This window comes from Marmota marmota, unplaced genomic scaffold (assembly GCF_001458135.2).
Source record: "Marmota marmota marmota unplaced genomic scaffold, marMar, whole genome shotgun sequence".
Lineage (NCBI taxonomy): Eukaryota > Metazoa > Chordata > Mammalia > Rodentia > Sciuridae > Marmota > Marmota marmota.
Genome location: NW_026000142.1, coordinates 32,939,944 through 32,962,462, shown reverse-complemented (window position 1 = coordinate 32,962,462; position 22,519 = coordinate 32,939,944). Strand labels below are relative to the sequence as shown.

The 22,519-nt window shown below is 34.1% G+C and overlaps 1 protein-coding gene across 1 annotated transcript in view; it reads left to right on the top strand.

Moving 5' to 3' along the window:
• Positions 1 to 22,519, top strand: part of Sema3e (semaphorin 3E) — a 257,184-nt gene that overhangs the window by 162,718 nt on the left and 71,947 nt on the right. The window contains exons 3-4 of the mRNA XM_048785929.1: positions 186 to 245; positions 2,724 to 2,843. Coding sequence (XP_048641886.1) covers positions 186 to 245; positions 2,724 to 2,843 — 180 coding nt within the window. The remainder of the gene's footprint in view (positions 1 to 185; positions 246 to 2,723; positions 2,844 to 22,519) is intronic.

Sequence of the window (22,519 nt, the reverse complement as noted above, 5' to 3'; positions counted from 1 at the left end):
AAAGCTCATAGATAAGTTTCTTATTATGCAAATAATTATGTGAAGATGATAAAATCTCATTTTATCTTCTGAGAAAACAGAGGAAAATAGAAACATATTGAATTGTAGAAGAAAATGAAATGGTTTTTCAGTGTGGTTTATTTTTATATTTAGATACCATAATAGTAAATTATCTTCTCTTTCAGATACACTGGCCTACTACAGCAGTAAAAATAGAAGAATGCATAATGAAAGGAAAAGATGCAGTAAGTATTATTCATTGTAAATTACACAAATTGTCAATTATATTCCTGATCAAGCCCAAAGGAAGGACTGAATCATTTAACTTTTATTTGGTCTTGAAAAATACAGATGCAATGTAGTTCATGCAGGAAAATATAAATACATACATACAGTAAACTTACAATTATATAAAAGATAATTTCAATATAGAGTTTAAAGAAACTGAGCTGCCATCCAGATCTGAACTTTTATTTTATTTATTGATTTATTTATTTTAAGATGGACACAGTGAGTTTATTTATTTATTTTTATTCGGTGCTGAGGATCAAACCCAGTTCCTCACATGTGCTAGGTAAGCACTCTACCTTTGAGCCACTACCCCAGCCCTGTGGAAAGGGAAATGCTGTTTACAACGTCTTTCCTGACACATGGCAACAAAAGGCCTCAGGTGTTAGGAGGGGGTGATTGATGTAATGTAATGCTCATCTGGGAGGAAGGCCTGCATATTTCTCTCTGAAAGTAAATTCATCCTTACTAGGAAAAGAAAATGCCATGTAAATGACTAACACATATTACTTCAATTTCTAATTCTCTGTAGCAACTGGGTCATAGCCAAGGACTGAGTCAATACATTCTTGCAGCCTTAGCCCACAGCATGATGCTGACTAATTGAACATACTCCTAGGCCATGTCAATCTAAGCTCAACTGAGCCAAAATGCGTCCTAATTGGTTCACTCTTTAAGAGGTGACAGTGTCAACAGAAGAGAAGCAAGTACTTACAGACATCTCAGGATAGAATATTTTCCTCTTGCCTGAAAGACTAGATTCTATCACTAATATGGCTTACCCACAGAATAAAATGTTGTTAAGAGTGGGAAATTAAATAAATATATCTGTGCCCTGGATAATTAATTCAGTTCCTTATTCTTTTAAAGGATATTATGTCATATGGATCTCTTATGGTAAAATGGATCTTCTTGTCTTTCCATCCTAATATTGTTATATGAGACATTCAAGTGTTGAAATCACAATCTGTCCTTACAAAATATTACATTTAATGATAACCACAGTGGGCTTGGAATATAGCTCAGTTGGTAGAGTGCTTGTCTTGCATGCACAAGGCCCTGGGTTCAATCTCTAGAAACACACACACACACACACACACACAAATGATGATTGCATATAATGATTATCAAAGTAATATTTGCCATTCAAAGAGTTTACTACTTCTTTCATAATTTATGTATTTATTTAATTATTTCTTTTGGTACTGGGGGTTAAACTCAGGGACACTTGACCACTGAGTCACATCCCCAGCCCTATTTTGTATTTTATTTAGAGACAGGGTCTCACTGAGTTGCTTAGAACCTCGCTTGTGCTGAGGCTGGCTTTGAACTCTTAATCCTCCTGCCTCAGCCTCTCATAATTTATTTTTAATGAAACAGTAATACCTAATTTTCCAACAGGGTATTTGAATTAATTAGCCAGTTGGTTTTGAAACAATTCTAAACATTTTTTTCACTCAACATCTTAGTCATAAAACTCCACTAGTAACTAATGTATTAAAGTGTATTCAAGCACATATTGTATACTAGATACTCTGTTTGATTTACTGGGAAATGCAATGATATGTAAAATAAGGTTTCTGTTCTCAAGAAGCTTACATTTAAAACCAGTGTTACAAAACTGAAGCTTCTGGACCAAATACAGCCTGTAGTTGGTATTTCTGAGTTTTATTAGGAGCATTGACACACATGTGCATTTTTGTTTTGCTGCTTTCATGCTATAGCTGCATGTATTCGCAACAGAGGTCAGAAGGCCCACCAAAGGAAATGTTTACAGCCTGATCCTTAATAGAAAAAACTTGTTGAAACTTGGATTATAATCTCACAGCAATAGTAATCTTAGGAGATAACCTTAAAAGTGAGATGTTATTTCTGTTGGTTAGTCTTCTATTTACTTGAAAATTCTCTTAGAAATGCTTTATATGAATACGTGGATTTGAGGGTATAAGTTATATTTTCCCAGATATCAAAATTCTGAAATGCCCTACAGTCTGTATATATTTCTCTCTGAATAATGAAGCCGTCTCTAATTATTTGTTTTTTAACCTTGTGTTGATTCATTGTTTATGGTATACTTAAAAATAATAGCATTGAGAATAACTTAATTACATAGAGGAACATATTGCCTTGCAAATTTTTATGCCTGAATACATATCTAAGCAGTGCATTTTAAAAAACACTCATTCATGATCTCAAATACATGAAAAATGCTTTGTTCTCATTGTAAAATGGAATTCACACTTCTCTGCTAAAATGTGTGTCACCCTGGTTTCTTCCTTTATCTTTTTCTTATCTGCTTCCTTTGACCATTCACTGAAGGCAACTTATGGTGAAATAGGAGGTGGAATAAAGGACTAGGGAAAATAAAAATTAAAAAAAATGGCTAAACATTTCTATTACACTAATCAATTAATTTCATTTTGATTCCACTTTAGAATGAATGTGCAAATTATGTTCGGGTTTTACATCATTATAATAGGACACACCTTCTGACCTGTGGTACTGGAGCTTTTGACCCACTTTGTGCCTTCATCAGAGTTGGATACCATTTGGAGGTAAGATAGTTTCATTCACTGCCATCAATAAAAGTGATACTTAAAATAACTTCAATTTAAAACAAAAATTGTAGTAGTTCTTCCCAAGAAAGATAGAAACAGTAAAAATGTACTGACTTGGTTTGCTCCAGACAGAGAAATGATCTCTGGACCTTTAAAACCTATATCATCTATAAACCTGTGACCTGATTAATTCTTGTCATATTCATTTACTGAACGATTTTTAACATTTTTTAATATTTATTTTTTAGTTGTAGTTGGACACAACACCTTTATTTTATTTATTTTTATGTGGTGCTGAGAATTGAACCCAGTGCCTTCCACATGATAGGCGAGTGCTCTACCACTGAGCCGCTACCCCAGCCCTCTATTGTGTTCTTATGTGTATTTTTATTAACTTATCCATGAAACTGGAATATATGTGTGTATATATAAATAGAGATAAATACAGATATATGTACTGTTTTAATTAGCTTCTGCATTGCCATGATCAAGTCTTGAAAAGAAGAATTTAAAGGAGGAAAACTTTATTTTGGCTCATGGTTTCAGAGATTCAGTCCACAGTCACTGACTCCAAGGTGAGGTAGACCATCATGGACGTGTGTGGTGGAAGAAAGCAGCTTAGATCATGGCAACCAGGAAGGAGAGAGAGAGAGAGAGAGAGAGAGAGAGAGAGAGAGAGAGAGATTTGCTCACAAAGGCCAAAATATAAATGCCCCAAATACCCTCAGTGATCTATTCCTCCAGCCACACCCTATCTGCTATAGTTACCCCATTGTTAATCCATATCAGTGGATTGATCTACTGACTAGGTGACATACCTCATAATTTAATAATTTGCCTCTGAATGTCCTTTCATTGTATCATACATACACAAGCTTTTGGAGAACACCGCATATCTAAACCATAACAGATACACACAAACATTCACACATATAATTTATATAAATAAATTTTACATTAGTATTTTACAAATGACATGCAAAGATTTGTTGATTCTGTAGCTACTTTTTCCTAGACAGGTGAGTTGGGGAGGAGAGAAGAGGGCAGGATTTCAAGCTGACTTAAGATATATGTTAGTGGGAGAAAGATGTACATTTTTTTTCCCTGAGTCCCTAACACTAGGTGATATGGTATGAAATGGGAATGAAAGTAATTTCAACCGACTTTGACCACTCATGTAACATTTACTCACAAGCAGGCTCAAAGACTAGTCATGGAGTCTGTTTCTACAAGCTGGGTGGAGTCTTTGCTCTTACTCATTTTTACCCTTTGAAGCATTGCAATGACCATTTTACCCTGAAGTATATGAAACAGTATTTCACTCTCAGGAATCGTTATTTTTCTTTTTAGTTAGAATCATAATCCTACATTAAGATGGGCACAGATAAAATAGTGCTCTAGATATTCTATAGACAAATAGCTCTTGATACACATACTCCATTTATGAAGAGGCAGCAGTGACTATAGAATATATTTATAATAAACATATAGAGAAAACACCATTCATTATACCACTAAAAATTATTTCTGAAATTTCTTATGCTAGTTAGTGCTCAGGTACAAATATAATTAGTCATATCAAAGTACTTAATAGCTGCCTTTGGAGAGTGCCACTAATTGAGGTATTTCAGCTGTTATCTATCCTTATAGGGAGGATTTTTAATTAAGCTATTTTAAATGTTAACTTGCTGCCCTACATGATTAAAGTTCAGTAGCACACATAAATGCATCACAGTGTATTTTAAAGAAATGCAAAGAATATAATAGGAGAAATTTTGAAGGAGACGCAGAAGGCAAATCAGGTTAGTGCAAGATCAGATTATATCCAAGTATATATACAAATGTACAAAGTTAGAATGTATACATGGTGTGGCATAGAACTGCTAACAACAATTCTTTCAGTTTTCATTTTTGTGAAAGATCTTTATTTTTAAAAAATATTTTCTCTGGATATAGAACTCTGGCTTAATAGTTATATTTTTTTCTTTTAACCTTTTAAAAATGTTTTATTGTATTTTAACCTTGTTTCAAATGTAAATTAATGTATCATTCATATTGATGTTATCCTATTTATAATTATTTTGTCTTTCAAATTTTGTTTTTCATCAGTTTTTCTATAGTGTGATTTTGTATGTAGAGGTGGTAGGGGAAACTGTATAGTTTTTAGGCTACCAATGTTCTTGAATGCATAAGTTCATGTTTTATTTTATTTTTTTTTTTTTATTAAGATATATTTTATTACACACCATAAAATTCACCCATTTAAATGTGTGACAACTTGAATCAAATGCATGAAATATGATATGTCAAGAGCTTTGTAATGTTTTGAACAACCAATAAAAAAAAATTAAAAAATNCCTCTACTATCCCCCCTCCCCTCCCCTCCCCTCGCCTCTTCTCTCTCTGCCCCCTCTACTGACATTCATTTGTCCCCCTTGTATTATTTTTCCCTTTCCCCTCACTTCCTCTTGTATCTACTTTTGTATAACTGTGAGGGTCTCCTTCCATTTCCATGCAATTTCCCTTCTCTTTCCCTTTCCCTCCCATCTAGGGATAAGTTCATGTTTTATAAGTTTTCATCCATTATTTCTTTAAATAACTTTCTGCTTTATTCACTCACTCTTTGCTCTCCATATACACATACACACACATACACACACACACATATGTGTGTGTGTGTGTATGGAGAGCATATATATATGTGTATGTGTATATATATACACACACACGTTTATATATATATATATTCAATATGCATATTGAATATGTACGTATATTGAATATGTACATACATATTTGTTAGTTTTCTAGGCATTGTCCCACAGATAATTCATTTCTATTTTTTTTCTGTGCTTATATCTCCAATATGCTGTAAAGTTAAACTCATTAATGTTCCATACACACATTATACTTTTCTGTTCCAGAACTTTCATTTTTTGTAGTTTTCATTTTTATACTTCATCGTATTTTTGTTCATTATGATTCTATTTTCCTTAAAGTTCTTGAATATGTTTTGTATAGGACTTTTAAAGTCCTTGTATGCTAATTCTACTTTCTGATCATTTAAGATCAGTTTAGTTTTTCTTTTTTCTCTCAACTATGATTTTTTGTGTTTCTTTGCACATATAGTAATTTTCATTGTATACTTGATATTATAGATTATATGTTTTCAGGATTCTGTTATATTTTTAAGAGGGTTAATTTTTGTTCTAGAAGCTCCATATTTGACTGGACTTGACTGGACTTCCCTTGCAATGGGAAGATGCCAGTTTTCTCAATTTTCCAGTCACAACTTTTATGGTCTGTTTCCATCTGTAGTTCAGGCAGAGATACTTTATACACAGGTTTCAAGGTGCCTACTTTAGTTTCTAAATATATCCCCTTATTTTTCACTGATCATATACGTTATGTCTTGGATCTGTGACTCTAAAAGCTGATAAATCTGTAGCTTTCTACTGATAAATCTGTACTTTCTATGTGAGTTCTTGCCACATAAATGACAGAATATCCTCAACTGAACTACTCTCCAGTCTGTTCTTAACTAAACTCAAGCACCTTCAAATAGTTGGTTTTAAACTTCTTTAAAAAACATAGTTTGTCACTGTCTATGGAAAAGTTAGTCCATACAAGGTGCATTACCATTAGCAGAACTGACACATGCATGATACTGAATATTTTGTCTCATATACTTACCTAAGTATTTAATATAAGCGAAATAGTTGAGTCATCAGAATCTTTTAATATGATTGAATATTTTTAAACAATATTCAAATATTTAAATGTGATCAAGATAATTTATAATATAATTATATAAATATCAAATATATTTTGACAGATGTTACCTTTATGTCATAAGAGGAATTTGTGACCATACAATAAGAGCAGTTAAAAGATTTATTCCCAAAACACCATTTGGAGGCTTGATGTCATTTTACATGAGGGAATGAAACATTACAAATCATTATAGGCAAGGAAAATACTTTGATTAAAAAGCTCAGAGGCAATCATCTATGGATGGGCCTGCAGATATTTGTCTAGTTGCTTAGAGAACAGTGGAAGATAAATCTGGGACAAATTGGTGGAGGATTGTAATACTAGACAGTGGTATTTGAAAGTTATTTCTAAAGACAGTGTGGAGAACTTGAACAAGTTTTGAACAGAGTACTTGATTGACATGACATTAATAATATTTGGATTGATTCAAGCAGAGAAAGATGAAAGGCAGAAATTCAAGAAGGCTATTATAAGAGTCTCTATTAGAGAATATGAGGGTACTGAACATTGTCTTTGCAATAGCAAAGAAAAGGAAGCATGGAACTGAAGGAGAAGCTGCTTATCAAGCGAAATTATACACAGCATTTTATCACATATTGCAGATGAAAGGGAATTAAATTCAAATCTTATTTCATGTTAATTGGTAAGAGATGCAACCTTTAACAGCAAGAGGGAGCTGTGTAAACAGAGTAGGTTTTTATGAGAACATAACAATGCTTCATATTACTCAGTTTTAACTTTTTAATTTCCAGTTATTTGAAAGATTAAGTTGGGAGTTAGGAGAGGTTGTTATCAGAATGCATTGAGTTTTTGAAATCTGTGGGTAGGGGTGATGGTCTCTTCTGAGGAAATCTGTCTCCTCTGTCTTATTCCTCCTCTCACTTTCTTTTTCCTCCTGCTCACTTTCTCAAAATAACTTGGAAAATTCCATTATTTAGGTGCCGGTAGAATATCTGATATCAATGTAAACAGAGAATGAGCAGACGGAGATGTGTTAAAATCAAGTTAGCATGAATTCAGAATCACACTTGTGAAAGGAAAATAGTTTTAAGGCATTATCATCAGTGGTACAGAGAGGGCAGTTTAGTCAAGGTGATAGATAATAAGACAGGAGATGAAGAAGTAACCGAATAACCACAGTAATATTGTCTATTGTATTAAGAAATAAAATAATTAAGAAAAAGAAATATGGGGAAGTTTCAAGAGTGGTGAAAAATTATATTACTATGACAAAGAAAACTTATTTATCAAATGAGAAGGTAAGATTGCTTACCTTACTGGAGATAGGGAGGGCTGGGTGGAGAGCATATTTTCCAGGGAGAAGAACCATGGGATATTCAATGGAGAAATTTTGTTGACAGTTGGATATAAAATGCTATTTTTCAGGACAGAGGCCTGAACTGTAAGTGCGTATTTGATAATTTACTGTGTGCACCTGTGTGTATGTGCATGTACATCTGTGTGTGAAAGCTAAAATCTTCAGGCATAACATCATGCTTAAAAGGAGAATATGAGTAAAAAAGAGAAAAAAGAAATGTAGAGCCTGGGAATACCAATAGTTGAGAGGCTGATAAAGGAGAAAAAAAACACAAAGGTTAGTAAGGCGTGTCTAGGAGGGTTTGCAGGAAAACAGAAGAGCAATATAATGCAGAATGAGGAGGCAATTGCCTGAGATTGAAGTCTTACTTCAAATTTAATTCTGCTGGACCAAGACAGACTTGGAGGCATTTAGGAGAGGAGTTCAATAAATGTGAATGCAGACCACAATGTTCTAAAATAAAGGATTACAGCCAACTTTCTCGCGGATCACTTTAATCTCTTTGTATCATCATTTTAACTTTTTTATTAATAAATAATAAAAATACAAGAAGTACACAGACTGTAAACATGATCATTATATCATTTTTAAAAATGGAATATCACTTGGTAGCTAACATCTGGATAAAATAATTTCTTTTATGTTTTACTTTTATTTATTTATTTTTCCCTCATAAGGTATTATATCTTGTTTGTTTTTGCTTTTATACCCCTCCTAGTTTAGGCTTCCTTTTCAATATATTTTTTTTCTTTCTATTTCAAAGTTTTTACAAGTTCTAATATGTCATCTCTGAGTGTTCCTAACTTTAAGCTGTGTTGATCTTTTATTCTGTTATCATTTTCTTAATGTATTTTAGCGTCTGTTGAAATACTTCAGTTCTCAGTTTTCTGCCATGTCTTTTGATGAGCTTTCAGTGCCTCTGGTATTGTCAATATGATCCTTATTCATTTTCTCTTGTAACATCCTATTGGATTCAACTAGGCTCCTTTTCCTATTAGACACTTTTACATAAAATTGACTTAACTGAGTTTGGGAAGGAAGTGTGAGTCAGAATAGATATCTAGTTTCAGGTTCTAGAGCTCATAGTTCTGTTTAGTTTTGGCAAGTATTGGCTATGACTTCCTCCTTTTTAATCTGGATGTTGCTTTTTTCTTGACTCTCTTTATACCTTTCTTAGTTTGTTTTCTACTTCCAGAATTTTATTTTTGGAAGGGATGTGGGCCTGTTGATTTTGAGGGTTCACTGAATTTCATTCTTCCCACAAACCCCTTGTAGTTACCTCAATATTGAACCTACCTCTTTCAGCTTCTACTCTAAACCAACACTTCACTATCGGTCTGCATTTGGAAATTTGAGTCTTCTCAGGTCGACAAAACCTGGTTGCTTCCCTGTGCATCTTTCTGAGAGATACTATGTGGTTTATAGCTATCAGAAATTCATTTGTACACGCTCATATTTGGGGGCTCATGGAGATATCTTGAGAACCAGTTTTACTATAGGTGTTGCTGGTGAGACTTGATTTTGCAAATCCAATTGATCACTGTTTTTAAGGGAGGGGTTATGGAGTATAAAATATATGCCTTTGCTGCTATTGTCTCAAAAATCTTAAAATACTTTTAAAAGAGTAAAATGATATACAAATATAAAATATTCCATAAAATACAAGTGCCATGTCTACCTCTAATTTTACTCATGTCTCAAAGAAAATGGAAATTCCATGGTGAATATAAAGGTTCAGACAATAAAAAGCATAGGTTTAGGTATACAACATAAATTTCTAGAGAATTGGCAAAGACCTTGGAATTCCTGCAAAATTAAAATGGCTTTCATTACTTAACAACCTGTTTCTCTGAGCACACATTGACTTAGTGCAGTGCTCTTAGCATTTTGCTATTTGTATTAGCTTTCTAGGTTGTATAACAAATTACTAAAAATGTGGCCACTTAGAACAGAACACACTAATTATCACAGTTTCTGGGGGCAGGAATTCAGGCACTGCTTAGTGGACTCCACTGCTCAGGGTCTCCCAAGGCTGAATAGAGGTGTTGCCGAGGCTGTGATCTTTCCAGAGCTCATGGTCACATTCCAAGTTTATGTTGTTGTTGGCGAAATTGGTTCCTTTCAGTTGCAGAACTGAAGCCCCCATTTTCTTGATGGCTCTCAGCCAAAGGCTGCTCTCAGCTTCTAGAAGACACCTCATTTTCTTTGTGTGAAGTTCCTTTCATGACAAGGAGGCATACTTCTTCGAGGCCAGCAGGAGAATGTTTCTGTCCACATGACTTAGTGCTGATAATGACTATCATCATTTCCATGACATACAGTACTATAATCTAGGGAGAAATTTCCAACCATTTTACAGGTCCCACCCACCAACACAAAAGGGAAGGGAGTTTTACTAGGAACTGTACCTGGAAGTGGAATCTTGTCAGCTATTAGCACTCTGCCTATTCTATACACATTCTTTATATCTTTTACATATGAAAGGAAGATTGTTAATACAAGTGTATTACAAGTGTATTTAGAAGACGTTTCTGAAGGGGACAAGGGCAGAGCCACAGAGTGAAAGATAAAATAATGAAGTCATTTTTGCCTGGCATGGCAGCTAGCACACACCTGTAATCTCAGTGAATTGGGTGGCTGAGGCAGGAAGATTACAAGTTAGAAGCCAGACTGGCTTATCAAGATCCTGTCTAAAAAATAAAATAAAATAATTCTTTTCTGAACTCTGCCCATAGCTTTCCTCTTAAAAGAAACCTGCATTTCTCCTTGCAAATTCAGTACAGATTAAGGGATGAATATATGGATTATCTCAAGAATTTGTATGCCCAAACATGGAAATATTTGATTGTCCTTAAAGGACACTTTTGAATGTAGGCTGCTACCATATTTTATAAGTATGGAGTATATTATCTTAGTGTAATTTTTTAAAGCATATGTATATCACTTTTTAAGTATGCAGACTAAATTAGCCATGCAAATGTACTTTGCACCAAAGAAAATTAAAAATGAACTTCGTAATTTTCATCACATGATTGTGATATAAGTTTCCTCTAGTGTAGAAATTCGTAGCTCAGCTATTTAAATTTGGATATCATCAGCTTCAAATCATAAGGGTTATACAAATACCTCTAGGAAAGTAAACATCTCTTACAAAATATGTTTAACAACCACACTAAAGCTGAATTCTTGCTAAGGGAGTACACAATTGCACTTTGTAGACTAGAAATTTATACTTTTTTATTTTATTTTATTTATAGTTGTAGATGGACACAATAGCTTTATCTATCTATCTATCTATTTATTGTGGTGCTGAGGATCAAATCCAATGCCTCACTCACACCGGGCAGGCACTCTACCACTGAGCCATAACCCCAGCCTGAATATATACTTTCTAGATTTTCATAATCTCTGTAAACATTTGTAAGAGGTTACTACATAAACATAACAGAATTGTTATCTTTTAGATTGTATAATTTGCATATTTTTCCATGGCTCCCTTAAATCTGGAATTCTTGTTTTTAATGAATATTGAAAATACAAGTATACAAAATATACTGAGACAAGTATGTTACAAATTCATGAGTGTTTAAATTAGATATTTTTTCTCACAGGTATTTAATGTTTGTGTCTTAATAGATTGTTTCTGTTTATGTGGTACAGAGTAAAAAATATGTCAAAACTTGTATCAATTTCTAAAGTTCTAAGAAGTTACTCATTTGAGTTATGTTTCTGGTATTAGCATTTTGTAAAACAAAATATACCATGTACTTAATATTCTTTGTGTTTTACATAGAATTATGCATATCTCAACAGTTTGTTTAAAGTCAATTCTTGCTTCTAAATTAACCAATCCTAAAGATTTTTAAATGTGTTGTTTTAATGAGTTTCTGCTAGACCTCTATTTATTTGTTTAGCAAATTTATCACTAAAAATTAAAGGTAACAATTTAAATTTAATTTGTAGAAGTCTAGTCATATTGACAATTTGAATAGAATGAATATGTGAAAATGTGCATTTGTATTTGGTAGCATTTTTACTTTCAGAATATTTTTATACATTAAACTAGCCTCTGCATAACCATAATCCAGATTATAATTTATGGAAAGACATTTTTATAAACCATACTGGTTACATGTTGTAAATGGTCACTCTGGTCTGTAATTTCCTGATCCATTTATATGAAGATAATATATAGAAATGCCCTATTGATTTGAAAGTTATGGTAATTTTTAAATATTCTCATTTCAAATAAGTGATTAATAGGTAATGAGTGTGAAGTTAAGTTTATGTTTTGTTTTTATCTCAGTTTATGAATTTTTTTTACATCCTATAGACTAAATGGTATGTCAAGTATATATATGTCTTTGACTAGAAGTGTAATGGAAATTAAAAGCAATAAAATGGATATTGCCTAGTATTAATACTTTTTTTAAGTAGAGAGAATTGGAATTTATTGCATATTGCCGCAGTCTGGCTGGGCACACAATCACGAGCCACCACACAGCTTGTAGATTCAAACAGCAACTCTTTATTCCCGAACTCACACCAGCCGTCTACAATCACGTTCTGGGGAAATCCACGTTCTCTGCCCAAATCCACGTTCTCTCCCAAATTCACTTTCACTGGGCTTCTGTCTCCCAAAATATACTCTGAATCCCGTGAGAACTCAAGGGGAACTTAGGCAGCAGGATACGCCCTATTCCCAGCAGGAATAATCTTAAACCTTAAACCTGGAACCTAAACTGGGAACGCCCTAAACCCGATTATGTTAAACCAGGAACACCCTAATCCGCCCTGGTCCTTGAGCAAGGTCAACTACATTCAATGTCACTGCAAAATGTCAGCAACATGGGGTACGCTGGCAAGGAAATTGTCATACCTACTTGGCTAATGGCTCCCAGCAGCATATTATAGTACATATTAAAAATGAAATGTGAAAAAATAAATTATTTACATAAAGACAGCAGCTATCAAATAAAGAAAATACATCAAGAGCTCTTTTTAAAAAGGAAGAACATTTTTTAAATAAAGAAGGCTATTTGAAATCTCATGTCACATCCTATCAAAATTTACTGTTTATTAATTAGGATTAAAAGATTAAATAATAACCAGTATTTTAAAAGAAATTATACACCTTATCCACTGGGACTTCAGTCATTTTTTTATATTGTTTCTCTTGCTTTTTTCACTTGAAATCAAAAGATGTTTCAGTGCAGCTGATAGCAAAGGCAGTGATAGAATCCCTGGGGCATCAAAAGGTGAGCCTAACACTTTTTTTCAGAAACTCACAGTCTATTATTTTTGTGATTTTTAAAATCCCCAGGGTTCTTTAAAAGTGTCTCAGAATACAGGGATTGTTCCTTCAGGCCTTTCTCTGCCGTCAATCTTATTAGTAAAAACTGGTTAAATGGTTTCGTAATGTGAAGGAAAACAAGATCCTAGTTTTCATCTGAGAATGATTATATTTGAGCTACTGGAAAGGCAGACAGGCTGCTTGACAGACATCATATACAGCTCACGCTTTTGCAGTCTCTATGTGTGAGGGGTTAGCAGGAAAACTCACTTTCCAGCACCACGTGCTTGTGAGCAAAGATAAAGCCCACAGAGAAGTGGGGTGACACTGCTTGTGTTGCTGAACAGCTTTCCTGTTGGCCACTGGGGAATGAGGGTCCAGGGGAGGCTTACACTGAACCAGAACTGTAACTAATTAAAGAACTAGTAAGCACAATCCCCAGGGAACAGTGAATTCTGCTATAAGAACTTTTCCACTTAAAAAAAAAATATGAATACATGGAAAGAGACAATAAAATAATAAACCAAAGTGCTCCAGTGCTGACTTCTGTGCCCACCTCCTCCATTTCTAATTTTAATTTTGTTGATTTTTCACTCAAAATATTTCAAGGGCATTCATTTATATCTATATGTGGATTTAAGAACTCTGCTTCATTCACTTAAATGACTGCCTAGTACTTCATAGTAAGAATAAACCATAACGTACTTAATGAAGTGATTTATTTTTAAACCAGCAATCCTGAGGCTATAGAGGAACAGAAGAAGGAGAATGAGTGGGGTGCTTTGTGTGGTTGGCACCTAAAGGGCAAATGAGCTGCTCATGGCTGTGGCCCAGCATGCATTCACATCTCTTTCGTTTGATCAGATGTTATAAACTGGAAGCCATATGCCCAATTCAGCACACAGATGTGCTTTGTTTGTCCCAGCCAGTGTTTCTTGTTTGTTTTCTTTTAAACAGCGTACATTTAAAAATTGGTTGGTTTCACATAGTGAATTGTGATTTCCATTGGACCCACATGAAAAGATCAGTTGGAGCTAAGTAGTTGTTGCTTCATTCCCTACACAGAGGCATGTGCTTAACAGACCCCACTGCTTGCACAATACACGCTTACACCCAGCCGGTCTGCCAGTGTGCCCTCTCCACCTGGCCCTGACAGGCATTTGTCACTCAAGCACTGGAAGGAGTATGAACTGCCTCAAAGCCCTGAAGTGCTTACTATCTGGTAGTTAGTTATCAGTAACTAAGGAACGAATGAGTAAAATGAATGAATGGCTTTGTTACATTCTTATGATGTAAAGATGACTAACAAATTCAAATGAAGAAATTCTTGGTTTTCATCATAAAATATATAAAAGGTTTCTTGTGTGTGAAATTTTGCTCATTTTTTTCTTTTAAAAGAATCATCATATTAGAAGTATGTATAAAATAGAAATTACAAGTCCCCCTCTCCAGTTGTTTTCTTTCAATTATGTAGATTGTGCCTACTCTTGGAAAAGTTTGACAGTAGCATAATAGACATTCCTTTTTTTAACTTTACTCATCTTTAGAACATAACTAAACATAGAGCAGAAATATTCTTTAATTGCAGTTTTTTGCTAATTTCCAAAATGCATGGATAGAGGTGCCCAGATTAGAAATGTACATGTGATTAGTTTGAAAACATAGTACACATCTACGTGACCAGCATCCAGCTTAAGAAATAGAGCACCAGCATTCCAGAATCCCTGCCATTTGCCATTTCCGATTGCTATCCCCTCAAATAACCACTATTCTGATTTCTGTCACCATAGATTATGTACACTGCATTTAGAAATTAATGTAAATGGGCTCATACAGCATGCATTTTTGTGTGCTCAGCTTCTTTTGCTCCATAATATATTGAGGTTCATATATGCTGTGTGTAGTTCTAGTTTATATGTCATCGTTGCTGTGTGGTGTTTCTTTGTATTTATATATACCTCAATTTATTTACCCACTCTTTTCCCCGTTATTTGGATGGCTTAGAACTGTTGTTCTTTTACTATGCTGCTATGAGTGTTCTTGTCTTTGTCATTTGGTGATCATATTTTATGTATTTTTGCATAGTGTATGCTTAGAGTGAAATTGGTGGGTCATATAAGATGCATATGTTCAGCTTTAGTAAATACTATCAAACCATTTTCTGGTTATTGTACTGATTTCATGTATGTTTCCAGTTACTCTATTCTCCACTGCAGTACTTGGTAACATCTGTCGTTTCTCTGGTGAATTTGATGGGTGTGTAGTGGTATCACATTGTGGCTTTAATTTTTTTTTTCCTTTGCTGGTTCAGGAAGATGAGCACCTTTTTATGTGTTCATTGAAGCTTAGGAGTTTTGAGTCACTTTTGATTTAAAATGTTCGGTTGGCCATTTGAGGCTTTTTGACATATGACAAATGGGTTTGTTGAGGGATTTTATGAAGGAGAAAATGGAAAATATCCAGTTCAGTGTTCAGTATAGAGAAAATTTTCAATGAAATTTAATTGCTATCATGATCCCTTTCTTTTGCTTTTTAAAACAGGAAATTTAAACAAGGGTTATACTGAAATTGGGGGATTATAGTAAAATTTGTGGGGTATATATTGTAAGGAACAATAGAATTATATGTAAGGAAGTGGAGAGAAAAGAGGAATTTGGAGGGATAATAAAAATCAGTAGATCCTGATTATGACATTTAACTTCTTGACATACAAGGTAAGTCCAGAAAAAAAAAAGTGTGTCATATAGTTCTCAACCTAAGGATTAGATTCACGAATATGTGATTTTTTTATTTTGTGCCTGTATAATTTAATCAGACATTTTATTAGGATTCAGCAAATTGTCTTCCTAGAGTCAGTAGGAAAATTTAAATTTCATATGGATATAAAATTAACTATCTAAAATATGAATACTACATGTTAAAATAGTTAAAAGCTAAAATCATTTATAATTAGTCCAACAGTAAATTAAATGCTTAATAAAAATAGCAACTTTGTTAACTTTTTAAAGTTAACTTTTTGAGCTTTGAGATATAATTGTGATGTAATTTTCTATATAAGGGGCATTGAGAATATAAAGGAGAGTATATATAGTATGTCCTTTACAAAAAGAAATCAGACTTTCTACATATGGACTTTTTACCTCATGCCAAAAATTTCCTATACTCATACTTTATCACTTTTTACATTTATAATATAACTAGATGATTTTCTTTTTACAATGGTATTGCAATGGTTGGTGTTCTGTTGTAGCTATGTTAGCCTTCTTTACCTTGGAAATGTTGTCAAATGGATTCAGGTGTTAAACTGAATGGATTCTGTTTTTTAGAATCTTCTGAAGGTAATTGGAAAAAAATATGAAAAAAAAGGCGTAAGATGTTAAAATTCTCCAGCTCTAAAGATGGATATGCCACTCATTGAAATTTAATGACTACAAGGAGGAAACATTTTAGTCAAGTGGGACTTTCTTATTTTCAGTACATTTGAGTTACTATTAGGTGATTAAGTTATACATTTGCCTCCTCACCACCAACCTAAATTTTATTAGTGTAGTCAAGTGAAATCAGTTATAACTTTAGTCACACCCTGTGCTGATAACTCAGACATGATATAGAACAGATGTAAAGAGAGTTAAATTTGGTGGCCTAATTAAAATATTGGCTTAATTAAAATGCTCATTCCAGGAAGGCAAGCTGAATTTTGTCAGGTTTAACTTTCCAAACGGAAATCAAAGCATATTTTAAATGTACATAAACTTTAATTTTATTCAGTTATTGTCCTAACTTTCAAAATTATACAGTTGTCAGTTTCCCAGAAACTTTACTTTGGGCACTTGCACAGATGAAATAACTGGATAGAAAAAGAGAAGGGGAGGAGTTCCATAAGGAAGACAAGACCCTTGATGTGCTGCTCATCACATCATTTGCTCACAAAAGAATGAAAAACAAAGCAATGAAAGAGCCTGAAATAGAATGAGTCTTGTCACCGTCCTTCTGTTGGAAAACCAGCTTTTGTAAGGGCACTTACCACTGTGGCTTTGGTGCCACTGACCTTACTGACTTCTGCTTTTCCTGAGCTCACTGCGTCATCTGTGCCATTGGAGAGCACAGGAGGTCCCCAGTTTTCCTCTCTCTCTATTGTCCTTCCTACCTTTTTTTGTTTTGTACCTAGAGTAAATATAGAAACTTTGATATGTATCTTTTTTTACTAGAAACATCTTTTTTATAATTTTTTTAGTTGTAGATGGACATAATACCTGTATTTTATTTACGTATTTTTTAAAATGTGGTGCTAGGGATAGAACCCAGTGACTCACATGTGCTAGGCAACCGCTCTACTACTGAGCTACAGCCCCAGCCCCACTAGAAATATCTTTTTTTTTTACTGATTAAAATGCTAAATATGGTTTTATGTGTCTATCCCAATTCTCATATTTGAACTATTCAACAGACTGAGTAGTCTATAATAATTGACTTATTAATACATAAATTCAGTTTTATTTCTGGAACAGCATTCTGAGGAAAAGTGAACAAGGTATAGTCTTATTCTGGTGCAGTCTCCTCAGGAGGCATTGCCTAAATCACTGCTATTCTAGAGACTGGAAGAGGTAAATTAATGTACTGGAAGGAACACAAGATTTAGGACTGGAAAAATGAAATTTCTGGTCTGGATTCTGCTACCTAATAGTTGTGTCATCTTGGGTCAATATGTAAACTCTTGAGCTTTGGTTTCCTCATCAGTATGCTGAAGTCTCTATTTTAATATCTAGCTTGCCCGAGTTGTATGAATTTTCTGAGATCTCCTATGGGAAACAGCAGATCTAAGAACTGGAATGTATTCAGTGCACATAGATGTCAACTTTTTTTAAAAAAAGTTAGACCTCCAATGCAGCTTACACAATTCTTAATCCTCAGCATTTGAAATACATTAGTATTGTAAAAAGCAATTGAAGGCCATAAAGTAAAAAGTCCCTAGTCTCCCCCTCTTTTTTAATAATATTTTTCTAGTTGTCAATGGACCTTTATTTTATTTATTGATACATGCAACTAAGAATTGAACCCAGTGCCTTACACATGCTAGGCAAGCGCTCTGCCACTGAGCCACAACCCCAGCCCCTCCCCCTCTTTTGTATATCTAAATTCAAATATTTGATGCTATGTATGTCCCTGTGTTTCTAAAGACTTCACTCTTCTCTTTGAGATTATTTATTCTACCAATGCCCTTGATCATATCTTTTAATTTCTTCATTGTTTTTATCCACCAGATATCATTTCCATCTCTTTCCCTTTCTTCCAAAATATAAAAAGATTTCATGTTCTCCATTGTAAAATAAAAATTATCAAAGAAAAATTTTCCTTAAATTCAACTTGGCCGGCAAGCTGTTTTCTAATGTCACTGTCTCCAGCCTTCTCTGCAAATGCCTGAATGAATAGTCTGTACTTGCCATCTGTACTTTCTCAATGTCCATTTACTCTTCAAGCCAGGATGCATCTATCACTCTGCCAAATTGGCTGCCATCATTGTTACCCACACCCTTCTGTTTGCCAAATTAGTATCCACTTTACTCATCCCGTGCTCCTTCTCTGCAGTATTTAACAGCACTTGGAATTTTTATATATTTTCCTCTTTTTATTTTTAGGACCATTTCCCCCATAGTTTAAAAACTTTGAATATTCTGCCTTGCTGGACATTTAGTATTGTTGATTGCAGGAATTCTGTCCTTTATCTGTGTGTTCTTATATTGCATGTTTTCCTCAGTGTTCTTGTTTCTTCACAAGGCTTTATCTTTTACTAATTTTCTGACTCCTACATCTTATCCCATTCTTGATTTTCTATTCAGAATTCTCCATATACATGCCCTCTGCCTAATGGATATCTATTCATAAAAAATTTTTTCTAGAGACACTGAAAGATAACAGTTTCTTTAATAAGAAAACCAGAATATTCAGGTTAACAGAAGACAGAGGATCTCTAAAACGAGAGGAGATACCACATTAATGACTCTCCTTATCCTAAAAGAGAGACCAGTGGTATGATCACAAGATTTTGTCTCAGGTTTCAAAAACAATGAGTGTTCTCCTTGCACATGTCTTTGCTCATGATAATTCTTTTACTTGGAAGACACACTTATTCTCTGTATGAAGCACCCTATCTTCTCCTTCAATATTCATATCATACACAAACCCTCTATGATGCTTATCTTAACCTTTGCTGGGTGAAGTTAATTACTTTTCCTTTGGATTGTAGTGGTACTTAAGACAAACCTTATGAATTATTTCTTATGAATGCCAGAGTGTTTCTCGGGAAGAGACTGCCATTTATATCTCTGTATCTTTATGTCCAAATATAATGCTGGCAGTAGCCATAGAAATTATTCATTAAAATTTTATCTATAACCTGTTATTTGATAGATTGTCAACTTGTTGTTGAATTGATATGAATCCATAAAATATGATTCTGAGTAGAATTCATTGTTTAGTTTACTTTTAAAATATGAGACTAGGTATTAGACATTTAAATGATTCTTCAATGTTGTTTAAATTGTTAAATCAATATTTATTGGAAATTTAAGATCACATGTATATATATATAAACATATTCATATATAAATATATGTGTATTTATGTGATCTTTCCAGTTTTCCGGACAAATTGCTCATCAACTGTTCTCTCTTCCATACAAATAAATCATAAATCATCATTTAGATTTGTAACTTTCATGAAATGTCATTAGTAAACTGATTTGATTTCAGTACTGATAATTATGACAAGCTTTGTCAGTAGATGGCGCTGAGATGTTCTGAAGGAAAAGCTTTCCTCATTTCTGGTGTGGCTTCTTCACTAGACTTTAATTTAGAGTACACTTTTCCACTGCTGCCCTGTGGTTTTCTTCAGTGTTAAGTGCCTGTTGGACACAGCTTTCTCTAGCATTTTGTCACAGCAGTCCACTTGGACAGATGGTAGTCACAGACCATGGGTTTCTGTCCTAACCAGTCCACAACGCTGCTCCACACACCCTTTCTCCACCCACCCATTGCATGCACTGACTGTGGGCTTTTGAATCAGGCCATCTAGTGAGCCCAAGTCTTACAAGTATGTTAGATTCTGTAGAGAGAAGCCTCACCAATGCCAAACGTGATAGTCTCTGTGACTTCAACATTGTTCTGCTTACCTTGCCACTGTGAACGAACCCTGACTGGGCAGCACCACCCTTTTCTCCACTTTCCAGTGGATGCAGTCACACATTCTTTAATGAGATCCTCGCCACCTCCTCAATACTCTTTCCAAGTATGTCCTTCCTCAGCCCTTGGTTCATTCTTACATTTACTCTCCTAGCATCACTTAATAATTGTTTATATTAAATGAACCTTACTTAACTTACTGTATTGTTCTTTCCCTTGTTTGATTCCAGACTGATAAAGATAATAACCTGTTCCCTCCACCTCTTCATAATCACCTTCATGCTGATTTTTTACTGAAATGACTGAAGAGATTTTACCAAAAGGGTAAAAATCTTCATAAGCTCCAAAGGACAAAAGTGCTATCATGTGTAGAAAGTCCAAGGACATTTTATTTGCTATGATGTAAACCCAGACCTTTAGTTAGTACTTGACCAGGCATTGTCTCCTGAGAAGCACAGAAGATTCTGGAAAATCTCAGTACTTCGTAGGAACATCAGGAATGGGGCCAAATGAAAACACATCTCTGTACAATGTGGATGTTAACCCAAACATAAGAGTTTTCAGAAGTGCTACAAAACAAAACACAAACCCACAAACTTGTGAGGTAGCAATGTTAGCCAACAAGAAGGTAAGAGGGAAAAAAAATATGCAGTAAACCCACCTTGTAGCAACAGTGTTTTCCCTAGGACTCCTGTTCCTTTCCTTTAGATGATTAAATCACTCTCGAGATAATATTAATTTACATAGGGTTAATACATGAAAGGGCAAAAATAAAATCCAAGTGGACATGACATTTTAAATGGAAATTTGCTCACCTAATTTGCAGTGTAAAACCAGACCTTGTAGACATCTCTTCATTCTGGTGATGTTTAAATAAAATCATTGAACCTTGGGTCTAGCAAAGGTTTCACACCTAAAATATCATGACACTGAAGACTAAAAAGACACCGAAAAGTATTTATTAAAGAAATGGAAATAAAATGTAACAATGCTTGTTTGACTTCCAAGTAAAACACAATGTAATATAAGCTATATGAAATAAACTGAGATACAATAAAAAGAGGAGGGAAATTTTACACAGCTTCAACAGTGGCTATTGTTGAATATTACAACTGAAGAAGATCATTATTTTCAGCTTTTATCTACTTTTATTCTACCTTTTTCTCTATAATTATATAGATTTTGTAAATAATGCTACTTTCATTTTATTATTTAATGCAAGTCATTGCCGTCTTCTTTCTTAAGAATTTAGAAAAAAAGATAAATTGAAAATACTGTTGAACATTTTCCCAGTCTCAGTCCCTTCTCCACACTAATCCATTATCATCAGTTGAGATATCTTTCAGAACTTTTTCCTCTCTTTGTTTCCAGAAAGAGTTTGGACAAAATCCAAACTGATGATGATAGTGGCTTTCTGGTAATTTTTATTAAAATAAATAATATACATGTAAATCATATCTATGATATATAAATAAAATGTGTATAGTATATATTTTTTCCCCATAGGAATGTCTTATAGTGGTCTCCTACTGGCTGTATGTATAGCTTGGGGTAAGCCACTCTGCTTTGTGCCTCAGGGGATTCCTCTGTAAAATGGAGTTCATAATATTACCTCATGTGTAGGGTCGTCGTGAAGATTGAATCAGTAAGTAAAGCATCTAGAACAGTACTTAGAAAATAACACATGTTGTGTGGTTGTCAGCTGCCATTGCCAGCAGCAGCAATAGCAGCAGCAGCATTTGTTGTTTCTTTTTGCTGCTTTAATATCTTAACTTCTATAGTGACATCAACTACTGCCATCACATGTTGGTTCATAAATCTGACTAACTAGTCCTAACATATCTTTTTAAATCAAATTTTTATTATTTTCTGCCATCATGTAAAAAAGCACTCAAATATTGGGAGGTAGGACAGTAAAGGGGGGGGGGGAAATAATCAAAGAGGAAAACAAACCATGTTTAGTAACAGAAATAAACAAATATGGCTGGAAGAACAACCCATATCTCAATAATAACCCTAAATGTTAATGGCTTAAACTCACCAATTAAGAGACACAGGCTAGTAGAATGGATCACAAAACAAGACCCAACAATATGCTGCCTACAGGAGA